General features: G+C 33.1%; 1 protein-coding gene across 1 annotated transcript in view; it reads left to right on the top strand.

Moving 5' to 3' along the window:
• The window catches only part of LOC148282755 (cell growth regulator with RING finger domain protein 1-like), a 77,275-nt gene that overhangs the window by 36,000 nt on the left and 14,895 nt on the right, over nucleotides 1–26,380 (top strand). Inside the window, exon 3 of the mRNA XM_088224615.1 lies at nucleotides 24,738–24,912. Coding sequence (XP_088080741.1) covers nucleotides 24,738–24,912 — 175 coding nt within the window. The remainder of the gene's footprint in view (nucleotides 1–24,737; nucleotides 24,913–26,380) is intronic.

Raw genomic sequence — 26,380 nt, 5'->3', positions numbered from 1 at the left:
CTGGAACCTCATTTTATGGAGTTTCGAAATGCCACGGTCCAAAAAAAATGTTTTTTTTCTTTTAACATCGCTTACCTAATATTCTTTATTGGAATGCTCGACATCGCTCTTTTACTTATTTGCGTAGAATATACATCAAATAATCTGTTTTAGGATTTTTAAAAGTATTTTGTTGTTACGTTATACTCGTATAAGCAATTTAAATCCCGAATCGCTTTTTATTTAGGACGAGCTGAACCCGGCAATGCTTTACTATTGCTAGATTTGAGTACATACTCGTATATATAGATATATTAAATTAACACAATCGAAAGTTTGATATTAATTTTCATTTTCTTTAATTAGATTTATATAGATTCCCTGTTATTAAATATGTTTACTAATTTTATGCAATAAATTCATAAAATAAAATAATTATTGTATTTAGTCCAAACTAAATATGTACGTATACATTATTATTTTTAATACATTACGTCAAAAAATATGGTGTAATTTTTCGTTTGAAGGTAAGTACCTAGGTACTAGTTTGTGATTTAATTCCAAAAGTTAAAATAATTCATTTTCAAATAGTGAATTTAGGTAGGTACCTAGGTACTTTTTTATAGGGAAATTCCACGACTGAAACTAATTAATTTTCAAATATATATATATTTTTTTAAATGTCAAACTCTGCTCTTTTAACCAACAGTGGTGCATTTTGTGTAAGAATCAGTTTTTCAAAAATGTATCAAATGTCAGTTAAAATTATTTGGGAAATCCATTAAAAATAAGCTAATATGTAGAAATCGTATGAAAATGAATCCATTTAGAATCCATTAAAAGTAATTGTTGTTTGTAAACGTTAAAATACAAAAAAAAACAATATCTTTCGAATTTTTCAATATATCCATTTTAGTTGAATGCAACCCTAGAAAATCGATGAAAAACACACATTGCTTCTAACTTTTTTCCACTCAATATATTGAAGATGTTATTATTTATAAACGTTGAGGACGTAAATTGGAAAATTTTGCAAAAAACAGCTCGTAAAAATGTCAAGCCATTTTTTGAGTTTTTGCGAGACTAATAACGGCGATTCATTTATATATATATAAAAAAACTTATCGAGCATTTTTATTTTTTAGTAAACATTTTTTACACGGTACTGTGTGAAACGAATCCCCCGTGTAAAGAGAGGTTCCAGTGTAATTTGTTACTCTTTCAAAAAATAAATAAATAATTCCTGGACTGGCACCTGAAGCGCAAGACTGATCACCTTACTTTCGTGTAACATATGATCGAGATACGCTGCACTTGGTCTTCCAATGCACCGCACCATTGGGTGCGGGCGACGGATATGATGATATTTAATTTTTGTAACGATCTTAAAAAATATTTTCTTTCATTCAAGGCCTCGCAAGGCTTTCTTTCTTTTCTTAACAGGCGCTTGTTGGTTGGTTGGTTAGTTGGTTAGACGGCCAACAGTGAAATAGGCGTCGCGGGTTCGATTCTCGCAAGTTCCAAGAAATGTTTTTTCTCGAGCAGTCTGGTTGTTGCGGTGTATTCTTCATAACTTCCTTCCGTATCCTCTCTTCCCCAACTGCTGGCGAGCCTCTAAAATATTCGCGAGTTATTCCATCATTAAATAAATAAAAACGTTCAAGTTTTAATCAATACAGTGCCTTGTATCGGTTTACGCCGATATTAAATATAGCAAATAAAATCAATATAATCGCTCGTGGTAATAATAGATCGGAAAACGTACATGCAATATATTAATTTGTTTCTTTTATATTACCTAAGTAACAATTCCCACGCTATTTTATCCCCCCCCCATATTTGTTCCATTGCATTGGTACGCGTTGTGTGTCTACTATTTATATTTATTTGTTTTTATGATTTAAATACATATTTGTATATATTGAAGAGAATATAAACAAGAAGAAGCAGTTAACAATTTGCATATATGAGGGTACATCTTTCAAACCCAGCAAAATCCAAAATTTAAAAAAAGTGATATATTCATTTAAACTTATTCAGAATACATTTTTTTACAATAATTTTTGCATTGTCAGTCAAAAATGCGGCTTAATTTGTAAGACTTGACTTTTAAACTATCGGCTTTGTTCCAAATATGGCCACCTCTACTTGAGTATTGCAGTTGGTAATGCATAAAATATTTTATTTTATCTCACCACTGTTTCTTGACATAATTATGCTTATGTCATCACTGCTTACGTATAAAATATTTACTTATTATAATATATATATTTTTAAAGTTGAAGTTAAGTATTGTATCAGTTTTTTGTGATTTGCTCAAAATAAAGAAAGATGGATTTTGCCGGGTTTGCAAGTAGTACCCTCATATCTCTCTTCAATCCGTGCCTCATGTCTGAGAATGGTGATTACGCCTGACTCCAGGCATGGCTCGTCTGTGGACAGTCTCCCTCCATCTGGAACGGTCTTGTGCTCTTCTATAGGCATTCGTCAGTGATGATACTGATAACTGAGTGACTGTACCGCTCCATCTTGTCGGTTGACGTCTACGCGACCTTGTCCCTTCGACACTTCCCAGGAGATCAGTTTTCTCCAAACTATCAGAATCTCCCCTGGAAATATGCTTAAAGAACTGCAGGATTCTTTTCTCGCACATGGATATCAATCTTTCTCCTATGTCCAGTTCCTGGAGAATAGATGCATTCGTACGTCTGGCCGTCCACGGAATCCGCAGCACTCGCCGCCAACACCACATCTCGAAAGCTCTCGAAACCCTCATATATAGATTTTTTTTTTACATTAGCAATTCACAATCTGTCCCCCAATTAGACAACTGTCTATTCTAAGAACATAGTAATAATGAAGGTATACACAAAACCCATTAAATATCAAGGGGAAATTAGAAATATATTTTATGTTGGATTTACACATACTTTTGCCTTTCTCCGCGGTGTGATGGATAAGACGCTTGTCTCACGCACGGGCAGAGGCGGACCGTGTATAAAAGCGATTATGCGCAGCTTACCATTATAGTTGACTATCCATTATTATGTTTTACGGTAACTTTATTTATAGAAAATCAACTGTTTCTAAGTAAATAAACAAATTAATTAATTAATTAAGTAGGCATGTAAATACTGACATGCATAAATATAATACCAGATACTAACATTACCATATTAAAAACGCATGGACAAATGCAGGGCAGTCAAAAATACTACGTATTATGACTGAAATCTTACGGCTTGAAAAAATATTTTGGAGACGAATTTGAAATCAACATTAAAAAGCTTATGATATGTAAACCATAACATAAAAGCCCCTAAGGGCGTGTTTATATGTAAATAAATAATGAAAACACACCTTTGTTACCATGATATAATATGGAATTTAAATTTAATTAAATTTCCATTAATGTTTTTTCTTATTACAATTAAGTTATGAATTTATTTATTTTATTTTTCTCATAAAAACAAAACACATTATAGAATTCATACAATGTTGGTAGAAATATATATAATAATAATAATAATAATAATAATGGTTTGTTAACAAAAATTACAAATTCTTTATCTACTACATACATACTTAGATAATAGATTTCTCTGGATTATGTCTAGTCTGCCTAACTAGGTACAACCTGTTTTAAGGCACACATTTTTATTCAAAAATAAACAATAACATGATTATCTACTAGTTAATTTATTGTAAAGTTATACAATATATATACCATTTATTATTTTAGAATGTTTTTTAGTAAGTTTTCCGATTTTTCTCTACCTAAATCCAGTAACCATTTTATTACAAATTTATTTAATTGAATTCGGGTCATGGTTTTGTAATGTTCGGGTAACATATTGAATATTTTAGGGCCCAGAAACCTGAAATTTCTTTGCCCGAATTCAGAGTTTGTGGTAGACCCCATGACCTATCCTTTAGTTCGACTTCTGGTAGTGTGGGAGTGTTCCTTTTGGGATTTGGTAGAATAATTAATTGCTATATATAATTGCCTTATATCTAATATATCGAATTCCTCGAACAACTTGACGCTGGGGTACCTGAAGGGCTTTTTAAAAATTATTTTAATAATAGATGTTTGAACAAATTCGAGAGGTTTTAATATTGATTTATAAGTGCCTCCCCATCCTATTATGCCATACGTTATAATTGAGTTACATAAAATATAGTATAGTTTTTTGAGTTTAATTAGGGATAAGATGTTACGTATCGACTTGAAGATATGGGAAAGTTTTCTAATTTGTTGTGTTATATATTGTATGTGTTCTGTCCATTTAAAATATTTATCAATAATTATTCCCAAATATTTTATATGGTGTACCAATTCCAAGTATTTCAGAGCATATTTTTATTTGAAGGTTTTGTTTAGGCTGTCCTATTGTGGTTTTACTAAATGTCAATATATATATATATATGTATAATGCGTCTCAATTACATTATGAGGATAACTTTTATTGTAACATAATAATAAAACATTTAAGTTTGTAAGTGAAAATTCTTGATGGAAGTTCATTGTAATTTATTATATAAATAACATAATAATATTTATGCTAAGTGCTTGTGTACTTGTGTTAGTGTATCAGTGTTATCATTGTACATGTTAGTGAGGGTGATTATACATATATATACAGGATGTTCTTTAAACCCTGTCACATCCGAAACCACGATGATCAGTATGAGCAAGAAGACATATTGGCACATTTAAATATTTTTTTAGAACGAACAAAATTTTAAAAAACAAATGGTTGCTAACTTCTGCTGAAGAGAAACGAGGAGGGCGGAGGGGGGAGTCTGACACACCGTTAACTCTTAAAAGACTGTGATAAATAATCCCTTTGCGCGCGGTGATGTAACATCGTGTTACCATTAGTAAAAGACGGAAGAATTTAAAGTTCAAAAGTTGAAAAAAAAAAACATGGAGACATACTGTTTAATAATCCCTTTTCCATTATTTGTGCAAATAAACATATAATTTAGCCCTGTTATAGTAAAATAAATTAATAATCATAAATACGCCGCTCAGATTACGCGCGTGCGTTTCCCATCACTGTTATCAACCGGCTGAAATCTGAATCTATTTTACACTTTACTTACTTTTGTTTTTGTCTCTTTCACACTAACACCTGCCATAGAACAGCGTTTCTGTCTTCCTTGGGATGAGTTCTATCTTCGTGCTCTTTCTTATACATATGTGTTGCTGAATTAGCGGACACTCTTTTTTCGCGTAGCGAGGATAAATATTTTTTGTATTAACATCCAGCATAGTTGTACAAAATTCACTTTCCAAATCCGGTGTGAAAATGTCCATTTGAAAATTACAAAAAATACGAATTCATAATTTAAAAAATTAAGAGAGATATATCAAGTCTTGTGTCCTATGTCGACTAGTGTGACATCACAGCCACACAAGAGTTAACCACGCGGCGCGCCCCCTTCGCTTCTCTTCTGCAGAAGTAAGCAACCATTTGTTCGTTTTAATATTTTATTTTTACAAATTTTCTTCGTTCTAAATATTTTTTTAAATATGCCAATATGTCTTCTTGCACATACTGATCATCGTGATTTCGGATGTGACAGGGTTTAAAGAACACCCTGTATATATATTATGTGAGGGTGTGTGTTATATTTGTATGGGTGTGTGAGTATTGTATGTATGTGACAATATGTAGTGAATGTAAGTGGACCTATGGAACAATCATTATCAAAAATTATCTGTTTTTTTTTTCAAACCTAAATGAGGAAACCTATGAACCACCTTATCGATCTATGTAAATTAAGAAAATTGTTAAGGAAAATATTTTTTGCAAAAGCTGTTTTAAGTCAACTTTCATTAGCATACCAAGCTCATTCTTCGAATATAACTACTTTCACAAGGTTGAGGGGTTTTTAAATTGTTCAATTGAATACGGTCGTGGATGATACTTCGTACTGCACTTCCTATGGACACGAATGAATGCAACATTTTTGTTGCAATGGCAAAGTTTACGCTGACGACCAGGGCCGCGATCGTGATGGGAAGCTAAGGTCGTCTTACCTTCACCGTGACGGTATAGTTAAAGATAAATTTTCTCAAGCAATTACGAAGATACAGTTCCGATCCCCAGGAAAGGGAATAATGGGTTTATACATTTTTGCCGGGTTGCCTCTTTATCTACTCGTCAAATTTATCCAATATTCAATCGCGTCAATAGGGTTCAAATCACTTTTGTCCAAATGCACATGGCACGGTAAAATTTGGGTAGATTGACGTATTATATTATGTTCTTACGTATTTATTTAAAATTACTACTCAGCTACTCTAGCTAAAAATCCTGGAAAAGGAAATCGAGTTGAGATTCGTTAAATAAACAATAATTATGTTACAACAAATATAAATGCACTATATGATATTTTATCGCGCCGTGTGGATTTTTACCATGGTGTGAAATGGGCCTATGGGATACGAAAGAACTTTTTAACCTTCGCGAAAGAAGGCACGACATGCATTGCGCTATTTTTGTCGCTAGCACTATAGTATTATAGATTATGAATACTATATTTTCACATGTGTTAACTATCTAACTTCAATATTTTGTTATTTGAAAACATTGGTTTATTTAATTTATTAACATATCTGCATGTGTATCTCAGATAAAAGAGCCACGCAATATGTAAAACGGTCTGACCGGATAAGAAACACCGAGATACGGAAAAGGTCGGAAGTAACGGACGTAGTCAAAAGATTGGCAAAGCTTATATTGCGGGACACGTTGCCAGATTAAAAGTCCAAAGATGGACTAAAGGGGTAGTTGAGTGGATGCAGAAAATGAATAAGACCGAGAAAGACATGACACGATCAAGTCTTTCGAATACTTGAAGATGGACATGTCGAGAGTAGGAATAATCGGCGTGCGTGCATGAGAACATAAATGAATGTAGAGGAAGCGTGGTCTTATGTGGCGTTATATCCTCTTTGCCTACTCCTACGGGGAAACGGCGTGATGGTTTGTTTGTTTGTTTGAAGCTTTGTATCGCCCATCGATGGACGTAAACCTGTATTTTTTTTATTAAATTGAAAACATATTATACATAATTATATACAATATTCCCAAGGAGTTTTAAAAAAAACTCATTTAGGGACATACAGATAACAAATTTATTTAAAGACGTTTTTATATTTTAAACTATTATATTATTTACAAAAGCAGAAAAGTTAAAATTATGATATCATACAAATTAAAAAGGGTATGAAAAATACTTAAAAATAACAAAATAAACAATACTAGGCATGGAAATAAATTCAAAATGATGTATACATTATGCAATCTGGGAAAGAAAATTTAATAAATATAAAAAATTTAAAAATTACATGTATGTATATTGTATATATACAAACTGAACTAGTACAAAATAAAATTATTTTTTTTAATTAACAAAATATGCGCACACAAAATATATGCAATACAGGTTAATTTTTTTTATCAAAAATGTATTAAAATTACGTATACAAGCTAAAAAAGTATAAAAAAACACAAATAACATTTCAATAGTATTAAAAATTACATATACAAGCAAAAACGGTAAAATATTAAAAGTTATATGTTCAAGATGCGCATTCTCTGGACTAACATTATTTATTCAAAGTACTTCTGGAAAAAATAATTCTTCAATTCGCACGTCCTGTTTCTATATTTTGAAATTGGTACTTTAAATTTTTGTGGCAATTTATTAAATTCCTTGAAACCTATGTATTGTAAAGATCTAGTACCAAACTTCGTAAACTTCACAGATATAAATATTATTTTTTGATCGAGTACTGTACTGATGGATGTCTCTAATGAAAGCGGGCTTTATGTTACTGTGCATTGAGTCGAGAGTAGTATTAATGATAGTGTCAGTTATCTCGAAATAGGAAAGCATGCTAAAAGGCATGATTTTTGTTTCAAAATAAATGTCCCTTACATGATATTCTTAACAAGCCTACGGAATATCACAATGGTTATATAATATATCTAATAATTCCAATACTCCACAAAACCTCATTAGGTTGTTGTTCAACTAGTTTTATTTGGGGCAGTAGCTTCAGCAGATTGATTAATAATCTCGTATTCTTGCATAATGTCTACATTTATACAAATGTTAAGTTACCATTTCGTTTTAAGTTTGGGCTGGCCGTTGTTTTCACATATCGCTACTTTACCGCGAATTATTCTATTATATTGTTAATCGGATTATATGCTCTATAAACATTCTAAAATAATATGCATGCGTGCTATATATATTTGGGTTTTGTGTCGATGTTTGTTTCGTTTGTATTACTATGTTCTTATTCTTCGGCGGCCGCGGTCTCAATTTGGAACTAACAATGTATTCCTCATCTGCCTTGCTGGGAAATTAGAAAAAGGTGATTGCACTGACCATGTGTTTTTTTATTGATCACAAATTGACAATACTGCAGTGATGGGTACAATGAAAGCTTTTAAAGTTTGTATGTTTTGTTATTTTCGCTCAATTAGTTTAGAAAATTGATAGTGAATATGCGAAACTGAAGAAAGACACAAGTTTTTATGCACAGTTTCGGGAAAGGGGTGGGCACTTTCATTGTAATATGAATGCGAATTAGGTTGACAGATAACGAAAAATCTTTTAAAAAATCAATCAAAATCTGGTTGAAGCCTATTGGAATAGAACGGCGCCCTCCGATTTCGATTCCCGGTGAAAACATAAAAAAAATAATTTACAAGCCTGTTCGTTGTTTCGTATTTTTAGTACATTTCCTATATTGTTATTAGTGTAAAATGGTGGTTTTATGTCATCCGGTAATTCTTTGAGAATTATTTGTGCACAGTTAAATCCCTGTCATTTGAAAATAAGCGTGTACTTCGAATAATTGCTTTTTTTGTTGAAAATAATATCTAGTACATTTGGATTGTAACCGTTATTCATAGAAATCCTTTTTTATTAAATTAAGTTCCATAGAAAATTATATTTTGACATCGGAATTTTCAATAGACGATGGATCATGGCGTGAAATGATGAGTGTTTGTGCGAGGTTGGATGGTTAGTGTAATTACGAATGATTATATCAATGTACATCGGTTTTCGGTAATCTTTGAACTGAATTTTGTTATTCATTAACATTGAATTAAGATTAAAAAAAAATAATATCGACTTTCTTCTCTTTCTTTTTATCCTCATATATTTTCTACTAATATGTAATGATTTTTATTTTTTTAAATCTTATTTTTCATTTTTCTTTCTCTTCTTAATTCATTTTTATTTTTTGCTCCTTTCTTTGTGTAAAATGCATTTCTGTCTTTATATTTAAAAATGCACTTTTGATATTTTTCCTTTTCTTCTAAAAATCATTTATATATTTTTTGCTACTTCTTTGTAAAATACATGTCTGTCTTTCTTTGTAAATATGTATGTAAAAACATGTAAAAGCCTAAAAGGCGTTTAAATAAATAAAATAAAAAAATTCTACAATAAATTGTATTTTAGGGTGAAAATAATTAAGAAGGATAAGGAATAGCTAAGTCGGCGATTACTACCTGTAAATATACGCAAAACATGATCTACGTATCGTTTCATAAAATTACATGTTTTAAGAAGATATGCGGTCGAAAAGTTATTCGGTAAATACGTATTTGAATATAATTTTTCTGTCACTCTCGCAAATGCCTCCCCGAATACTGTGCAAAAAAGACAACTGCAGGTCGGACTGATTATGCCTGACTAAAATCGCTAAAATCGAGGTCATGTATTCCCGTTTTACGCACCCCAAAACTGAACCAATTTGTTTTTTTTTTAAACAAACAATAGAAAAAACTTACTGTCCGCACGTTTTGCTTTTTTCGAAAATGATTATCATGTTTTTATACCGTACGTCCGAAGACGGCAGATTGACTTAAGACATTTTTGTGTTAGTTTTTTTTTTTTTTGTTAGTGTTTATTTTATATTTTTAATTTGAGTTAGTGTTTGGATGGTCCTAGCTTCTTTAATAGACCATTTGTAAAACAAAAAAACCGCCGAGACACGTCAATGGTCAATCTTTAGTGTATAAAAAATAATCGCTTTAGTGTTATAATAAAATGAAAAAATACGGGAATACGTTTGTATGAAGAAAAGTCAGACCGCATATCCCATATATCAAACAAGGTATTTTAATTTTTGGGGCCATTTCCAGCGAGTTGTAAATAACTCACTATTAGACAATCGGTAACAATTTATGCTAGTGTAGGGATCGAACCTGTGATTCGTGAATCCGTTTTTTTTTCTAAAATAATTTATTTGTAATTTGTAAAAACCTGTAAGGGCTATGCAAACATATTGTAGGTCAAATCATTTTGTCTCTCGTCTGGTTAGTGTATCATGTGCTTTTTAAGAGGATATGCGGTGTCAGAGAAATTTGAAGATTGTTTTTCTGTCGCTCTCTTGCAGACGGCTCCCTGATATTGTGCGAAAAAGACAACTGCACGTCGGTCTGATTATGCCTAAAAAATCCGACAAACCGACAAAATCAAGGTTTCGCTGTCCCGTTTTCCCCAACCCAAAACTGAAATGATTTTGATTAAACTTCTTAGATTTTCACGGCCGTTCAGATGCACAATAAGTTTTTCTGGGTTATCGCGCCGTGTGTCGTTCGTTCTCTTTACCGACATTTCAGATCGCATTACAGCGTCCATCATCAGCGGGTTGATGTTATTTGTGTAGATAGATGGCAACGTTAAGTACCTAGAATTTGTATGTGCCGTAGTTGTTGTTCTCAACAGCTTGTCAATTTGAAATCTGTTGCCCTTCACAGTCTACGCTTTTATGCGATTTCTTTATAACTGGGTACCAAGATGATTTTAAACGCACCCCATCGTCTCTGTTTGTAAATGGCTCGCAGGCTCGGCTACCCCGAAAAATCGGCTTTAGCCGATCACCACATAGAAACGGGGCATAAGTTTTGCTTCGAGCCGATAATCTAAGATTACAGGACACCAAAGAGTCACCAAACTCGATTGGTAAAAGAGGCGACCGAGATTCACAAATATCCCGACAATATTGAGATGATGAGATGCGTTTAAAAACACTCAGTAATAAAGAAATCGCATAAAAGCTTAGACTCTTTAGACGCCACAAATTTCTAATTGACAAGCTGTATACAGCAACGACTGCGACACGGTACAAATCCTAGGTAATTAACGTTACACATGCTACACGGATGCTGTATTGCGATATGAAACGCCGGTAAAGAGTACGAACGACGTACTTACGACAGAAAAACTTATTGCTAACCGATTTAGTTTTTTTTTTTTTTTTTTGAGAAAGAGTATCAGAATGAGATCATTTTCTGTATCGGTACTCTTTCCGCTTTTAACAATTATTTACGTCAAATAAAATTGGTCGTTTTTTTAGTTTTGGATGGTCCTAGACCTTATAAGAAACACTTTATCAAAAAGGACTAAGATAGAGACACGCTCGCTAATGGTATATATTCATATTGTGTAAAAAAAAAACACCGCTCTAGTGACACAATCCAGGGAGAAAATACGGAATACGTTTGTATTTTTAAAAAAGTCAGACCTATGTAGTTTCCTCTCGAGGTTGATTTTTTATTTGTCTCCAATGTAATTTTTCAAGTTGTAAGGACGTCTTAGATTTAAATCATGTTTTTTTGGATGCCCCATAAATGATTGTTATCCTGATTTCCTATCCGACCTCTCTGATATTAATATCCCATTCTCTATTCATAGTCTAACTCTCCTGTCCCCACCCAATAAACATGTATTTAAAATTCCATGTTAATATCTAGTAAGAAATAAGGTTATGTTATATTATAATTTTAAAGGTAAAGTTCTCAAAATATTAAATACTAACTTACTAACCTGAATATTTTACTAACACATGTGTAAATACGTAAAAAAACGAAAAGGCAAAATCTCGACACTGGCTAGAACACCCTAGTTGAGAGGTGAAAAGGCCATAAAAAAACGAAGAAGAAAAAGTAAGTCAAAACATTTCGTTATCCAAGTGACTTGCTCTTCAAAGAATTCAGAGTACTGAATATTATTCAACAGTATATATTGAGAACGGTAGTGGTTACACACATCAATAGAGACATTTACCCAAGCGTCAACCACAACGATAACACAAGATACTCTAATAGGGATCTGATACTAAGTGAAGGGGTCAACACTGTTCTGGCATCGAGACAACAAGGTCCATAACCTTTTGCCAGAATCGTGGAAAGACGGGAGTGTTGTCAAGTTGCGGAAGGTGTTGACCTCGCTCTTTCATGACATTGGTCGTAGGGAGTCAAAAAAGTTGATGCATGCCACGGATTGGAGATTCTTACTGGATGTCAAAAATAAAATATGAAAATAAATAATAATTTAAAAATATATATATACAGATGGTAACCATGAAGTTTCGCATTATAAACAAATTGTCTATGTTTTATGAATGTATGTATGTGTATTGTTTATGCGCATGGGTGTATGTACGTGTGTCTGTATGTACATATGTATATATGTGTGTAAGTGTGTGTATATATGTGTATGCGTGTATGTATATGTATAAAAATGTGTATACGAGTAAGTTTATATTATATTGGTCTGTGATCTCTATTAATTTGTTAACTGTTATCATATATTGGAATGTAATTGCCTAGCTTGGAACGGGGTATGTACCCTTGTTAGCTGGGCAAAGTGAACGTAAAATTGTATTTTTGATAAAAGGTGTAAATAAATAAATTATGTAAATGTCATAAAACCCCCGCATTTCATTAACAATAATACTAATCGATGTTAGAAAAAAAGTACAGTCGACTTGTAAATTAGTATTGCAATAGTTTTTTTTTTATATTACCTATTATATAAGTTTACTGGCGGAAATGAACCCGCGACCTACTAAATACTCGATGTGCAATACACTCGAACTGTACCCACCTAGTGCTATTGTATCCTATAAATCTTAAGCTGGTTTTTATTGTTATAAAAAATATGAGAAAACCTTTCTCTGCTAAGATGAATGACCTAACGAACGCCTAACCCAGGGATCAACAAACTTTTCAGTCTCGGAGCCGCATTGGTTATTCCACAATCCAAAATTTTAGCGCACGAATCAAAAATATTTCGTTTAATTTTTAGTTCGGTTACTCGGAAAGTAATTATCTCATATATTATTATTATTATTATCCATTTCCAAAAAAAAATAGGTGCGCCAATTATAATCATGGTCCAACCGTTGACATCTTATATCATCATTATACCAGTTTTCTCAGCATTTTAAGCCGCGTCGGCGTCGTATGACTCGACACCCATGGATATCGGATGTAACGTTTGTATCAGAAACCCTCTTGTTCAACGTTCATTTTCCATTTAAACAATGATTAAAATGAAAATTGAAAATTCACTTGACGCATCAGTCATTTAGCCTTTTTTACCGTCAATTACATTTTTTTTTTTAATGCTTCGGTAAATAATAATATGATGACATATATATGAGTTTGATATATATTTCAACAACGATGATAGATGACCAATGACTTCTATATTACCTTCTGAAAAAAATCTATATTTTTTTAATTATCATCATCATTTGCTCTACAACCTGCTGTGGGCCTTGGCCTACTCCAAAATTCGTTGCCATCACCCTCTACTTTGGCATGTACTCCTCTAGTTCCTGGTGCCAATAGTGTTCACATCCCGCTTCACTCTATCCAGCCATCTGAGTTTGGGTCTAACAACGCTACGTCTACTTTGGTGTTTTGTGTGAAGTATCTTATTGGGCACTCTCCTGATGCCCTGCCCATCGCAGCCTCCCTATTTTAATGAATTGTACTGTGTTGGTCTTATTGTATATATTGTAGATTTCTACGTTGAACCGTATTGACCAAATGCCATTTACCTGCTCAGCTCCGAATATCTTTTTTAGTATTTTCCTCTCAAATATCAGGAGAAATGTGTCATATTTTTACTCAATACACAGCATTCAGATCTGTACGTGAGTAGTACAGGACGCAATAGTGTTCTATTGTTTATAATTTTTCAAATTTTAACTCTTGCGTGGCTGTGTTGTCACAGTTGTCCACATACGATACAAGACTTGATATATCTCTCTTATTTTTTTTAATGATGAAGTTGTATTTTTGTAATTTTCAAATTGTCATTTCACACCGGATTTGGAAAGTAAAATTTATATAACTATGCTGGATTTAAAAAAAAAAATTATCCTTGCTACGCGAAGAATTAATGTGACTCCAATATAGCGATAAATCTGTATAAGCGAGAGCTCGAAGATAGAACTCATAACAAGAAAAACAGAGACGCTGTGCTGTGGCTGGTGTTAGTGTGTAACAGATTCAGTCGTTTATTTACAGTGATGGGGGACGCACGGGTGTAAGTTGAAGAGCGTATTTATGATTTTAAATTTATTTTGCTATAACGGCTAAATTGCATGTTTATTTTTATAAATTATGGAAAGGGAATTATTAAACAGCTAGCCTTTGTGCTTTTTTCAAATGTCTGAACTTGATTATATTCCGTCTTTTGCTTGTGGCAACACGATGTTATATCACCGCGCGCAAAGGAATTATATATAAGGAATTATATATCACAGTTTTTTATGAGTTAAGAATGCATTCTCACGATTTACGCAAATACGTGTATATAACGGCGACATTCGTGGTGTAATGGCTAAAATACTTGACCCACACACGGAAGGTACCGGGTTCGAATCATGGTGAGAACACAAAAATTAAATGTGGTTTTTTTTCGAGCCTGGGTGTTCCGTGCTGTAAGTCTCCGCTGTAATAAGGTCTCCTGAGCCCCGATTACAATGGGATGTTAACAGCTATCTTCAATTTTATCTATAAAGTAAAATTAAGTTTTCTGTGTGAAAAATGGAATGTGCAAATATTTTTTTTCATAAACATGTTACCGATGAAGATATAAAATTTTTTCGTACAAATATATACAATTTTGTACATTTATTTCGCTTTTATTTTTTTAGACAGTCGAAGATAACTCTGTTAACTTCTTATTGTAATCTGGCCCTGGTCTGTTGTGGGACAAAAAAAAAAGTATTTCCATTTTGTGGGCATTTTATATGCTCGCGGGCCGCAGTTTGTATCCTAGACTAACCTATCCGAAGAATAACAATCTTCAGTGTGCCAAATTCGCAGTTATATCATCGGCGATAACATTTTATGCAATACTAGTATTAATCGCAGCCACCCAATACCGTTACGTCATTTGTCTCGCCGGCGGATCGGATTTAAATAGTTTGCTTTTTTACCAATGTATCTTTATTTTTATAAAGTAAAGGACTTACAAAACCTTTTTCCCCTAAAAACTTCCTACTGGTATACATTTCAAAGGGTTTTCAGATGCTGTATACATTTTTACTAGCATAAATCTTAAAGGGCTTTTTTTAACGGGCGGTGATAGTTTTTTGTCTTACTTATTATGTATGCATAGTGACCGACCGAAACAAGATTTTCGGCTTCTGTTCTAATTTCATCCGAAACCGAAACTTATTTAATTAAGTTAAAAGTCACTTCAAAGCGCCCAAAATTACGCATTTTTATTGTTAAATCTTACCAGTTCATTCGAAAAAGTGTTAAATAAATTGCGTAATGAAATAAAAGGCACACATTTTATGAGTAAATTTGTTTTTTAAGCTCTTTTCGGTTCGTTTTTATGTTTTACATATAAACAATATTTTGAGTTTGTCCAAATTTTTGTAGACAAGGACTGGATTCAACTCCCTGGGGAGCTGTTTATATTAACATACTACAACAGAGATGAAGAACATTTGAGAGAAGGTAATATAGAAGTCTAGGCATCTACAGGGCTTATTACCTGTCAATGGCTAGTTTAAGTGGCCACTTTACACACTGTGTAACATTCACCATTCTGCCTATATTTGAACATCTATATTCCTTCAATTCTTTCATCTGTTGATGTTTGTGAAGTTAAAGAGCTGAAACCTTTATTCATGCGGGTGAGATTCATCTAATTGAATTATTTCACCTACATACTAGGCAACGCCTGAAAATATTATTTTTTCAATTTCTATTCTTCTTCATGGACCAGGTAATTTATCAACAATATTTTGAGTCCAAATTTTTTTAATAATATTTTCAGGCGTTGCCTAGTATGTAGGTGAAATAATTCAATTATATGAATCTCACCCGCATAAATAAAGGTTTCAGCTCTTTAACTTCACAAACATCAACAGATGAAAGAATTGAAGGAATATAGATGTTCAAATATAGGCAGAATGGTGAATGTTACACAGTGTGTAAAGTGGCCACTTGTTCTTCATCTCTGTTGTAGTATGTTAATTATACATATAACGTATATGTAACAGTTCTTCAATGTACGCTATAGGAACTTTAACTCATTAACCTTTCCCCTACTGTCCTAAACACACCCGCGCGTTGCGGTGCTGTGTAGTCACTACACATTAAAAAAATAAGAGATTCAAAAAAGGAAAAAATGGAATACTCTTAGGGAATGGCTTTAATTAACCATAATTTAATTCAAAGATGATAGTGTTTCAAATTTAACTGCTGAAAACATGAAAAAACCATTGGGTATCGCTAACGACTCGGGCGAAACGTGCACCCGCGCCAACTTCCCGAGAGCTACTAAGTAGCTGTATAGTACTGGACTACGTGACTGACTGAGAGTGTACTTTTAATGATACTTTTAATTTATTCCCGATTTCCGATAAAATGTTTTTTTTATTTTTTTAAATTTTTTATTTTATTAGGTAATTCAACAAAGATACATACTAGAAAACATACAATTTAAAAGCATTCGTCGATACAATTTTACATACATATATATCTTCAATTATAGAATTACACAAAATATATTAAGTTATAAAACATATTTTTTTATACAGGATACAATGCAATAAAAAATAAGTTGCACGTGTGTACTTATTGAATAAGATTTATTCCTAAGAGATTATTCGCAAAAGCTGAGAGAGTATCATGAAAAATGTCAATTTTATTGTTTCGGCAGTATATACAATATTCCCGACACATGCGGGCCATAGGTGTGAGGTATGTAGCATTATTTGAAAACAAAGGCAGTTTAAATATTTCCCGATGTCTGAGTGTTCTCAATCCCGCATTTATTTGTATTTTACTTAGGAGGTTAGTATCTACTTTGTAGTTTAATATTTTATACAGAAATTTTATATCGAAAACAACGCGGCGTTTTATCAGAGAATTAAAATCAAAAAGAGTTCAAAAGTTTCTCGTAATTTAAATTTGAACGTGGGTTAGAAATTGGGAACTTATACAAAAGGTACTTTAAGAACTTTTTTTGAACAGATTCTATTTTTGTGCCTAATAAGTACTTATTATTTAATAACAAATTATTTCAGTCGATACGTAAATCTGTAATGGAGGAATACTGAAAATCTAAACCCAATATTTATTATATTTATAAAGATATTATAGTTATTAGACGCAATGTGTACTAGCTACACATCACCGGCGAGGGAGGGTTAAAATAATTTTTAAAATATAAATATGTAAGATCTTAGAACCCACGAGTTATAAGATGCACTCGAGTACAGCCGAACGTAATCCGACACATCCCAACCGCAGGTTTCGGCAGAGCCGAAGTTTCGGACATTTTCCGGCCGAAACTTGCCGTAACCGAAACTTCGGTCGGTCACTCTAGACTTCTGTTTACTGCAAAAGGTACACAATCATTCAAATGCACAATATTGTGTTTTTCGGGCTTATTGACGTTTGAAATCAAGCTTAATGACGCATCAATGCACTGCTGTACGTCAGCAGAGTGCGAACACGCGGAACAGGTCAAAGAAAAACTCAATTATCATCTGAACGACCCTGAAAATCTAAGAATCTTGATCAACTCGTATGAATAATCCACCCCCCTGACGTTTGTGGCGCTGCGCTGGTAACCTTTGGATGTTAGATTTATTAATAGCAGACGTTACATTATTGGAAAAGTTAGCGAATATCTACCCCTGCCTTTCTGTTAACGTAGTTTAGTTTATTTACAATTATGTTTAGGTACACTTAGCAGATTAAAACGCTGACATGCCTCTCACCCTTTCAGACCTGAAATTATTCCTGGATATAAGAAAAATATTTCTTGTTCTGTTTTAAGTACTAAAGGAATTATATGTATTTTAAAGAAAATTTAATATTTTGTTCTTAATTTTTTTTGCGTCAATTTTTTATGAACACTTGCTCTCAAGTTGATAATAAATCAACTAAGTTTATTAAGCATTTGTTTTTATCTTACTATACAGGTTTTCAAATTATACAACGTATTCCCTTCGAGAGCTGATTCATGACTTGTCAAAATATGTATTGGGTGTTTACATAAGGACACAACGACAAAAAAATACAACAAATGAGTCAATAATGTATTCTCCTTCATTATTTTACAACAAATTAGTCAATATTCAATTAGGAAATGTTGCAAGAACCACAAGCTAAAGAGGTCGCTGACTACTTTCCTCAGAGAAATTGGTCGCAGAGAGTCTGAGGGGTTGATGGTGGCTTTTAGATGGCCAACACATGTTTTAATTTGCATTGTAAACATATATTTTTAGCTTTTTACTGATTTAATTTTTTAAGATCCTCATCACTTTTTAATTTGTTTTTACTATGTATTTTTTTTTATTACCTCTTTTACTTTATTTTTTAATATGTTTTTTTTTCTTTTTCTACTCGGTATTTTGCTATGTTTTTTTAAATAAGCTTTTTGCTATACACATACATTCATTTTTTTATTATGACTTTAAATATGTTTCTTACTATGTATTCTGTTTTTATTTCGCATTTTACTGAGTTTTAAAATATTTTTATATACATATTTATATGTTTTTTATGTTTTTCTACTATGTTTTCTCTACATTTATTACTTTGTTTTTTTGCTTCGTTTCTTCACTACATTTTTACTATGCACATTTTTTTACTTTGTTTTTCACTTTGTCCTCTATCTTTATAACTGTTTCTATATATTGATTACTGTTTTTTATATTTTTTCGACTGTCTTAGAACGGGGTAAATAACCCTAGTTAGGCAGTCAAAGCAACTTTGTATAAATTATAATTTTGGGCATGTAATATAATATGATAATAAATAAATAAATAAAATAATTCATAGCATCTTCACCGTACACTGCACAAATATCGCGAGCAGCTTCGGCAGATTTATTCCCTCAATTAAACGCGAACAGAAGGAAGTGTCGCAAATGCTCACTTTCGTCTACTTGGCATTCCATGTTGAAGGCTTGTATTCAAATAAAAATATATATAACGTAAAAGCAAACACAGGGTCTTTTAGAGCACAAACTTTTCTTTCGAATGACGCATAACCTTTACCATTTTGTTAAACGTTTGGTGCTCATTTTTAAATTTGGAATAAACGGATTTTAACACCCAACTCATGCTAACATAATATGACATTAGTGAAAAATCAATAGTTTTTGTGATATGGGCACTTTTGTGAATTTCGAGAAAATCTACGCCCGACTTCAACAGTTTCTCGAGTGCCTTAACTGCGAATTACCATATTTCAGGACTCTTATTTATGTTACACCCTGCCGTTATTCGCAGTCCAAAATAATACTAAAAGTGTCGTACCTTTTCGGGAAAAAAATCATTAATGCCCGATATATCAATTAAAAATTGTTCATCAGCTAACTTTGACTCTTCATAGTGCAAAAAATTAATACGACAGACTTTTATTTAAAACTAAACGAAACGAAGAGTTCATTTCCATACATACGTTTCAGAGGTTAACGTTTCAGCGTGACACATCACGCGAAACTGGATTTGCGTTATACCAACTAAAGCAGAAAAAATAGACATACTTAAGGATACCAGTAATTAAAAAGGAAATCGTTGCTTTTAAATTTCGGCAGGCATATGAATGATTAAATCTTAAATTTCGTGTGTGTATTAGCATAATCACTCGGACTGAAAGGGCTAACTATCTATTAGAATTAGACAGACAAAAACAAACAAATTGTATTGCTTTCTGCTAGACTACCGACAACCTACAACCTACTATATTTTTTGACATTTATTGCAACACAAAAGAAAAACTAGGAAGTGTATGCATTCATTCATTTTACGTTACACCCAAAAACCCGCACGACTTTTGCTCAGAGGCACGTCTCCTTTATCGCACCGATAGTGTTTAATATTTTGGAAGAGCGTATTAAGCTCTCGAGGACAAAATCTATTTTCAAGGGAAGGTTTTTATTCTAATATTTTTATGTAACGCATTATCAGCGATCATTATAGCTGTCGGCCTCGTGGTGTAATGGTCAGCGCGTTTGCCTACCAAACAAGAGGTCTCGGGTTTGATTTCCAAAACGGTTTATATGAAATATTGATTTAAAAGGGTGTTTTCACACCAGAATATTTCATAGTCCCTGAACTGGTACCTGAAGCGCAAGACTGATGATCGTGTAGCATTTTCTTTTTATCAAGGTACGCTGCGATTGGTGTACCAATGCAGCGGCCTTTGCACCATTAGTTGCGGAAAGGGAATGTTGACGATGATGATTATCAGCGCAATGATTTTTAAAGTTTTACAATTTTTAAATTACTCCGCTTTCGACATCACAAGTTCCCTTCTGTGAGTTCCGCGATCTATTGGTTCTAGTCAAATTTCTTGGTGGAACTTCCTTAATTATAATAATAATCATTTCGTGGGGTCAATTACTAAAACTAAGTAACTTCAAAATTAGGATTTTTTAAATCAACACACCTTTATATATTCCTCCGTGAATGCTTCAAATAGACATGTCGTAATGCTTTAAATTTGCTGCAACAGAGAAGGAAAACATTATTGGGAAGAGAATCAGTGTGTAAAGTGGCCACTTAAACCAGCCAATGACAAGTCATAAGCCCTGTAAATGCCTAGACTTCCATATTCTCTTCTCGATAATGTTTTCCCTTTTCTGTTGCAATAAATTTAAATAGGGTTCTTTTCTATTTATAAGTTTAAAAATTCAAAAACGTTATATCTCAAAACTTCCATTTTAGACATTCATCCTTTATATCCTGTACCCCTTAGATCTATATAACTGTTAAATAAAAAAAAACTTATTGATAAACAATATGCAAAAAAAAAAAAATATTTCTTAAATATTCCAGAAATCCGAAAATTCGCTAAACCGAACAGGCTCTGTTTTTAATTGCTCGGATTATAGACTGTTCGGTATTGCGATTTTACCTTCACGGGTAATCGAACCGTGAACCCTCCTGCGACTGCGTGTCGCTTCCCATAAGGAAGGAACTTCAAACCGCTTTTAATAAATGTCACTAAAATAATTAATAATTTAAGATTTTGCTAATCATAAAAATTGTTTTTTCACCTTCGGCTTTAGGCGGAAATGTTCATAAATCAATTTGCATTCATGTATTCATATAGTTTTATGCACAAATTAACATAGCCAAGACCGGACTCCGCCAGGATTTCATTCGAAACCGGACTTTTCTCATGCCTACTGAAAACCTTTCTCAACAAAAAGCAAACTGATGTTAACGAAGAACTAGCTGAAAAGCAATGGGTCGTTTCCTTCATTGCGTTCAATGACAGCACTCGATTTTCCAAATAGGGAAAGATCACTTTTTTTACAATTTTAAAGTAATGGGAGTGTATAAAATACTGTCGAGTAAAAGATTTTTTTTTCTGCTTTTTTTTTATTTATTGGGGATATCAACAGTAATACATGTAATAAAAATATAACAAATAACATATACAGATAATAAAACCAATGACAGATATCCACAGAAATACATTAAATACACGTACAATACATACTAGTGTGTTTGTGTGAGTGTAAGTGAGTGAGAGGGTGGGTGTGTGGGTGTTATATTGGAAAGAGGGTGTCAGGTATCGAAAATATAAATATATATAAAATATTAAGAATTAGAGATAAAATTTAATAAAATAAAATAAAACTTTATTATTGAAACTAATTATAAGACAATAACTTTAATAAGCATAATAATGCTAATGCATAAAAAATATTTTTAAATTTATAATTTTGAATTCCCGCGAAAACGGTCATTGCATTGGCCACGCCCCTAATACGTCACGATTCATATTTATTTTAAGTTTAAATCTGTTTATTTTTTTATAGAACATCGTCACGAATCTGAACGTCACAATTTTCAATGCCAAGCATGTCGCGTTTTTCTAGGGACATATTTTTTTAATAATTTATTTTTCAAAGTTATGTATAAAAACACTTCTCCACAAAATCCATATTGATTTTGAAAATACAATTAATATTTCCGAATGCATTTCACGTATTTTTATCGGTATTTGTAGTATGTGATAATATGTGATGAAATTAGCTTGAAACGTAATTTTTCAGGGGAGGGTTTTTTGTGATTCTCGTCAAAGCGCGTGAACAATCTTTGTTTTACAAAATACACCTTACAACTAAGCCTGAAGCCTTTCTAATCGAATTCTTCTTCTTCTTATGGTTCCTCTCCCCGATGGAGGTTGGAAATCATCGTTGCGATTCTTACTTTATTGGCAGCTGTCCTGAACAAGGACTGAGTGCTGCAATGGAACCAGTCACGCAAGTTCTTAAGCCAAGAGATGCGCCTTCTACCTGCACTGCGTCTTCCTTCAATCCTTCCCTGCAGAATGACTTGTAAAATTTTATGTTTTTCGCCTCTCATCACACGCCCAAAGTACTCAAGTACTAATCGAATTAATAATTTATGTATATAGTTAATAATTTTCATTAGCACCCAATATAATTTATTTAAATTAATCCGATGTACACGATAAAATATCGTGTTTTGAAAAAACGATAACACTGATATTTTTTAAAGCTGGTTTTTAGCGTATTCTGGCGACTTTTTTTAATGTAATCGATGCGTCTTGATACTGCATATCGCTGTATGGTGTTGTATGGTGTAATGGTGTAATATCGTGTGGTGTAATATCGTGTTTAAAAAAAAGTTCCTCAAAGTTCTGTAGAAAACTGAATTCTTGTGACTTTACTATGACTCAATTTTTGTGTCATCGACCTTTATCCTTGTTGGAATATTGTATGCGTAAATTTGCATTTTTTAATATTTTTACTATACAGTGTGTTCTTTAAAACCTGTTACATCCGAAACCCCGATGATCAGTATGACCAAGAAGACATATTTGCATATTTAAAACAAATAGTTGCTTACTTCTGCAAGGGAGAAGCAAGGAGAGGGAAGGCCCCCCTCGCTTCTACCCTGCAGAAGTTATCAACCATTTGTTTTTTTTATTTTTATTTTTTTAATTCTGCGTCCTAAATATTGTTTTAAATATGCCATTATGTCTTTTTGCCCATACTGAACACCCTGTATATACGAGCTTTACATGAAGAAACATGTATACAAGAATCTCAAAAAAAAAATAACATAAAACTATGTAACAAAGACTAAAACTATGTAAATATGAAATATTATAATCTAAAGTTGAAATGTTTTGATTAAATCGCCATAATAATAGTATGCTAAACTTCCATAGTGTAAAAAACCTCTTAATATTTAAGTTCAAAAGCATACTCGTATAAGGAAAATTATTTAGCATTTTTACTGCGCGCAGGGGACACCGGAGCTAGTTGGCACACTTTTTATTTTATTCATTATCATTTTCAAACCCTTATGCATGGGGCACTGCATTGGTACAATCAATGCGGCGTGTCTCGATCATCTGTCATAGGAAGGTAAGGTAATCAGTCTTACGCTTCGGGTGTCAGTACAGGGACCATAAAATAATGAAGTGTTAACCACATCTTTATATATAGATAATTCCTCTGTACGTGTAATGTAACCGTACTCCTCGTAAACGGCTTAACCGATTTACGTGCGGTTTTCAGAGAAATATAGATCTTTGCTGTGCGTGTTCGTGGATATTAAAATCTTCAATCGAATATGTAAAAAAAAAGTTAGAAGCATAAATGTTTTATTCATCGATCTACGAGGGTTGCATTCGAGAAGAATGCATTTGCAAAAAAATGGAAAGATGTTGTTTTTTGTGTAGAAAAAAGTTTGTTTTTGAATGTTTACAAACAGCATTTGTTTTTTGTAGATCTCAATCAGATTCTTTCCTTAAATTTCTTATAATTTCTACCCATTTATTTATTTTTATTGGATTATGGTAACACTAAAATAATATTAAATTCAATACATTTTTAAAAATCGTATTCCTACATAAGTACACCACTTTGTTGGTAAGACAACCGGAGTTTGACGTTTGCAAAAAAAATGCCAAAGTTGAAAAAAAAAGTTTTTGTTTTTAAATTCAACCATAAACAATTACCTACTTAAATTCAATATTTTTTGAATATCAAAAATTTTTAGTTTTGGAATTTAATCACTAACAAGTACCTAGATGAAAAGTATTTTTCCAAGATGATAGCAGGCAAGCCAACTTTCGGGCAGGACGACGTCTGTCGGGTCCGCTAGTTATAATATATATTTCGTGTTGACTCACATTTTATTATTTTTATTATTTGTTTATGCTTCGTATTTCAAAATGTCTTTTCCAACCAATATTAAACAGTGTTTCGTGCATATGTATAAATCACATAGTATAAATTTTACTGCGGATTAAATCTTGTTACAGCCACTTTAAAAAAGCTGCCTCGTGTCGACTGACCCCGTTTTCGGGGCTAGTTGACACACATTAAAGATAATTAGTATTTCTGTCTCAGGAATTACTGTAAAATAAATAATCAATGTAATTTTGCAGATGTGCAGTGCTCAGTTTCTTCTCAAGTGCGGTACACGCTGCGAGCCTTCTGGGGAGTGTCCATCAGGGAGCTTCACGCTGCCCTGTGGAGGCCGTGGGGTCAGTTGAGGGAAGCCCTGTCCCGCGGGGCCCTGCTCGCTGCCCCCCACTGTCAGTTTAAAGCCCCTGAGATAAGGTTAGTAACAAATCACCAAGTCACCCAAAAAGACACTACATATTGATAACAGTGACTAAAAATTTACGCATCTTTTTAACACATCAAATTTATTTAATAATATTTGGCACCCCTTAGTTTGTCTTTTTTTTAACGTTCTTGTAATTTACTTGTTTCTTAAAAAAAATTTGGTCCCTGTTTAACGAATTAAAAATCAGTTGTAATCTCAGTATTAGAAAATGGAAATCAGATTGTGACCTATTTTCTAATAGAGGTCTAGGTATTTACAGGGCTTCTTAATTTATATTTTTCTCATAATTGTTGTCACTATTACTTAACCCGTGTCCAGGGGGAATGAAGAATACACATTTGTGACTACTCGTCATTTAAAATCGGAATTCCGAAAAATGCTGTAGATGCAATTTTGCAAAGCGAAAATTGGCCGCGAAAGTCGTATATTAAAGAGTGGGATGCAAAACCGCGAGATGCGCCGCGACTTCCCTCGGTAAAGTGACTAGATCGCGATAGTACAACAGATGATAAACTGAATTTTTATTACATGAATATTCGCGGGTTGAAAACGAAACGCGAAGATTTTTATAACAGTGTTTCGGCCTGTGACCTTGATGTTATAACATTAACCGAAACTTGGTTGAACGATGGCGTTTTCGACTCTGAATTATTTGATAGTAACTTTACAGTAGTAAGGCGAGATCGTGGTGGCCACAGGCAGGGTGGGGGATGTTTATTGGCTGTGAGAAATAGAAAAAACTTGCAAGTCGAGCGTTTTTCTGTTTTAGAAACGTCCAATGAAGATCTCTGGGTAAAACTGACATACGATCTCGATATTACGTTCATTTGTGTATTATATTTCCCTCCGGCGAGTGAGACGAATATATATCAACTGTTCTTTGACAGGGTATTGTCCAGTTTAGAGCTACTTCGGGACAAAAGTGTCATTATATTGGGGGACTTTAACATGCATTCAGCAAAAAACATAAAAAGTATAGAGGCTAACCTCACTTTTTTGTGCTCGGTGTTGGGTCTTTCGCAGTATAATTATATTTTGAACTCTAGGGGTAGAACGCTGGACTTAATATTCAGTAGAAGAGTTGTTGGTGTGTTTCGGTCATTATCACCTCTTACAAGAGAAGATAATTATCACCCCGCACTTGAATTTTGTTACAATCTGATTGCAGATCGCCCCCGTCGATCCAGAGTTCCCGCGGAGGGTACGGTTAGTCAAAGAGGATGGAATTTTCATAAAGGCGACTTTGACCGACTGTACTCTCTCATGGACGGTATCGACTGGGGCGAGATGTATAAAATATCAGATGTAAATGAAGCGGTACAATATTTTTATTGTATTGTTGAAGGTGTATTTGATTCCTGCTTCCCTAGAAAATCTCAGGCTACTGGTGGGAGGCGATATCCGAAGTGGTTTTCTAGGGATATTGTTAGAAACATACAGACTAAGCATTTCTATCAT

The sequence above is a fragment of the Micrasema longulum genome, unplaced genomic scaffold (assembly GCF_059751315.1).
Source record: "Micrasema longulum isolate JH-2025_06_02 unplaced genomic scaffold, ASM5975131v1 h1tg000299l, whole genome shotgun sequence".
NCBI classification, from domain to species: domain Eukaryota; kingdom Metazoa; phylum Arthropoda; class Insecta; order Trichoptera; family Brachycentridae; genus Micrasema; species Micrasema longulum.
Note: the sequence above shows the minus strand (reverse complement) of the source record. Positions and strands in the feature narration are given on the sequence as shown.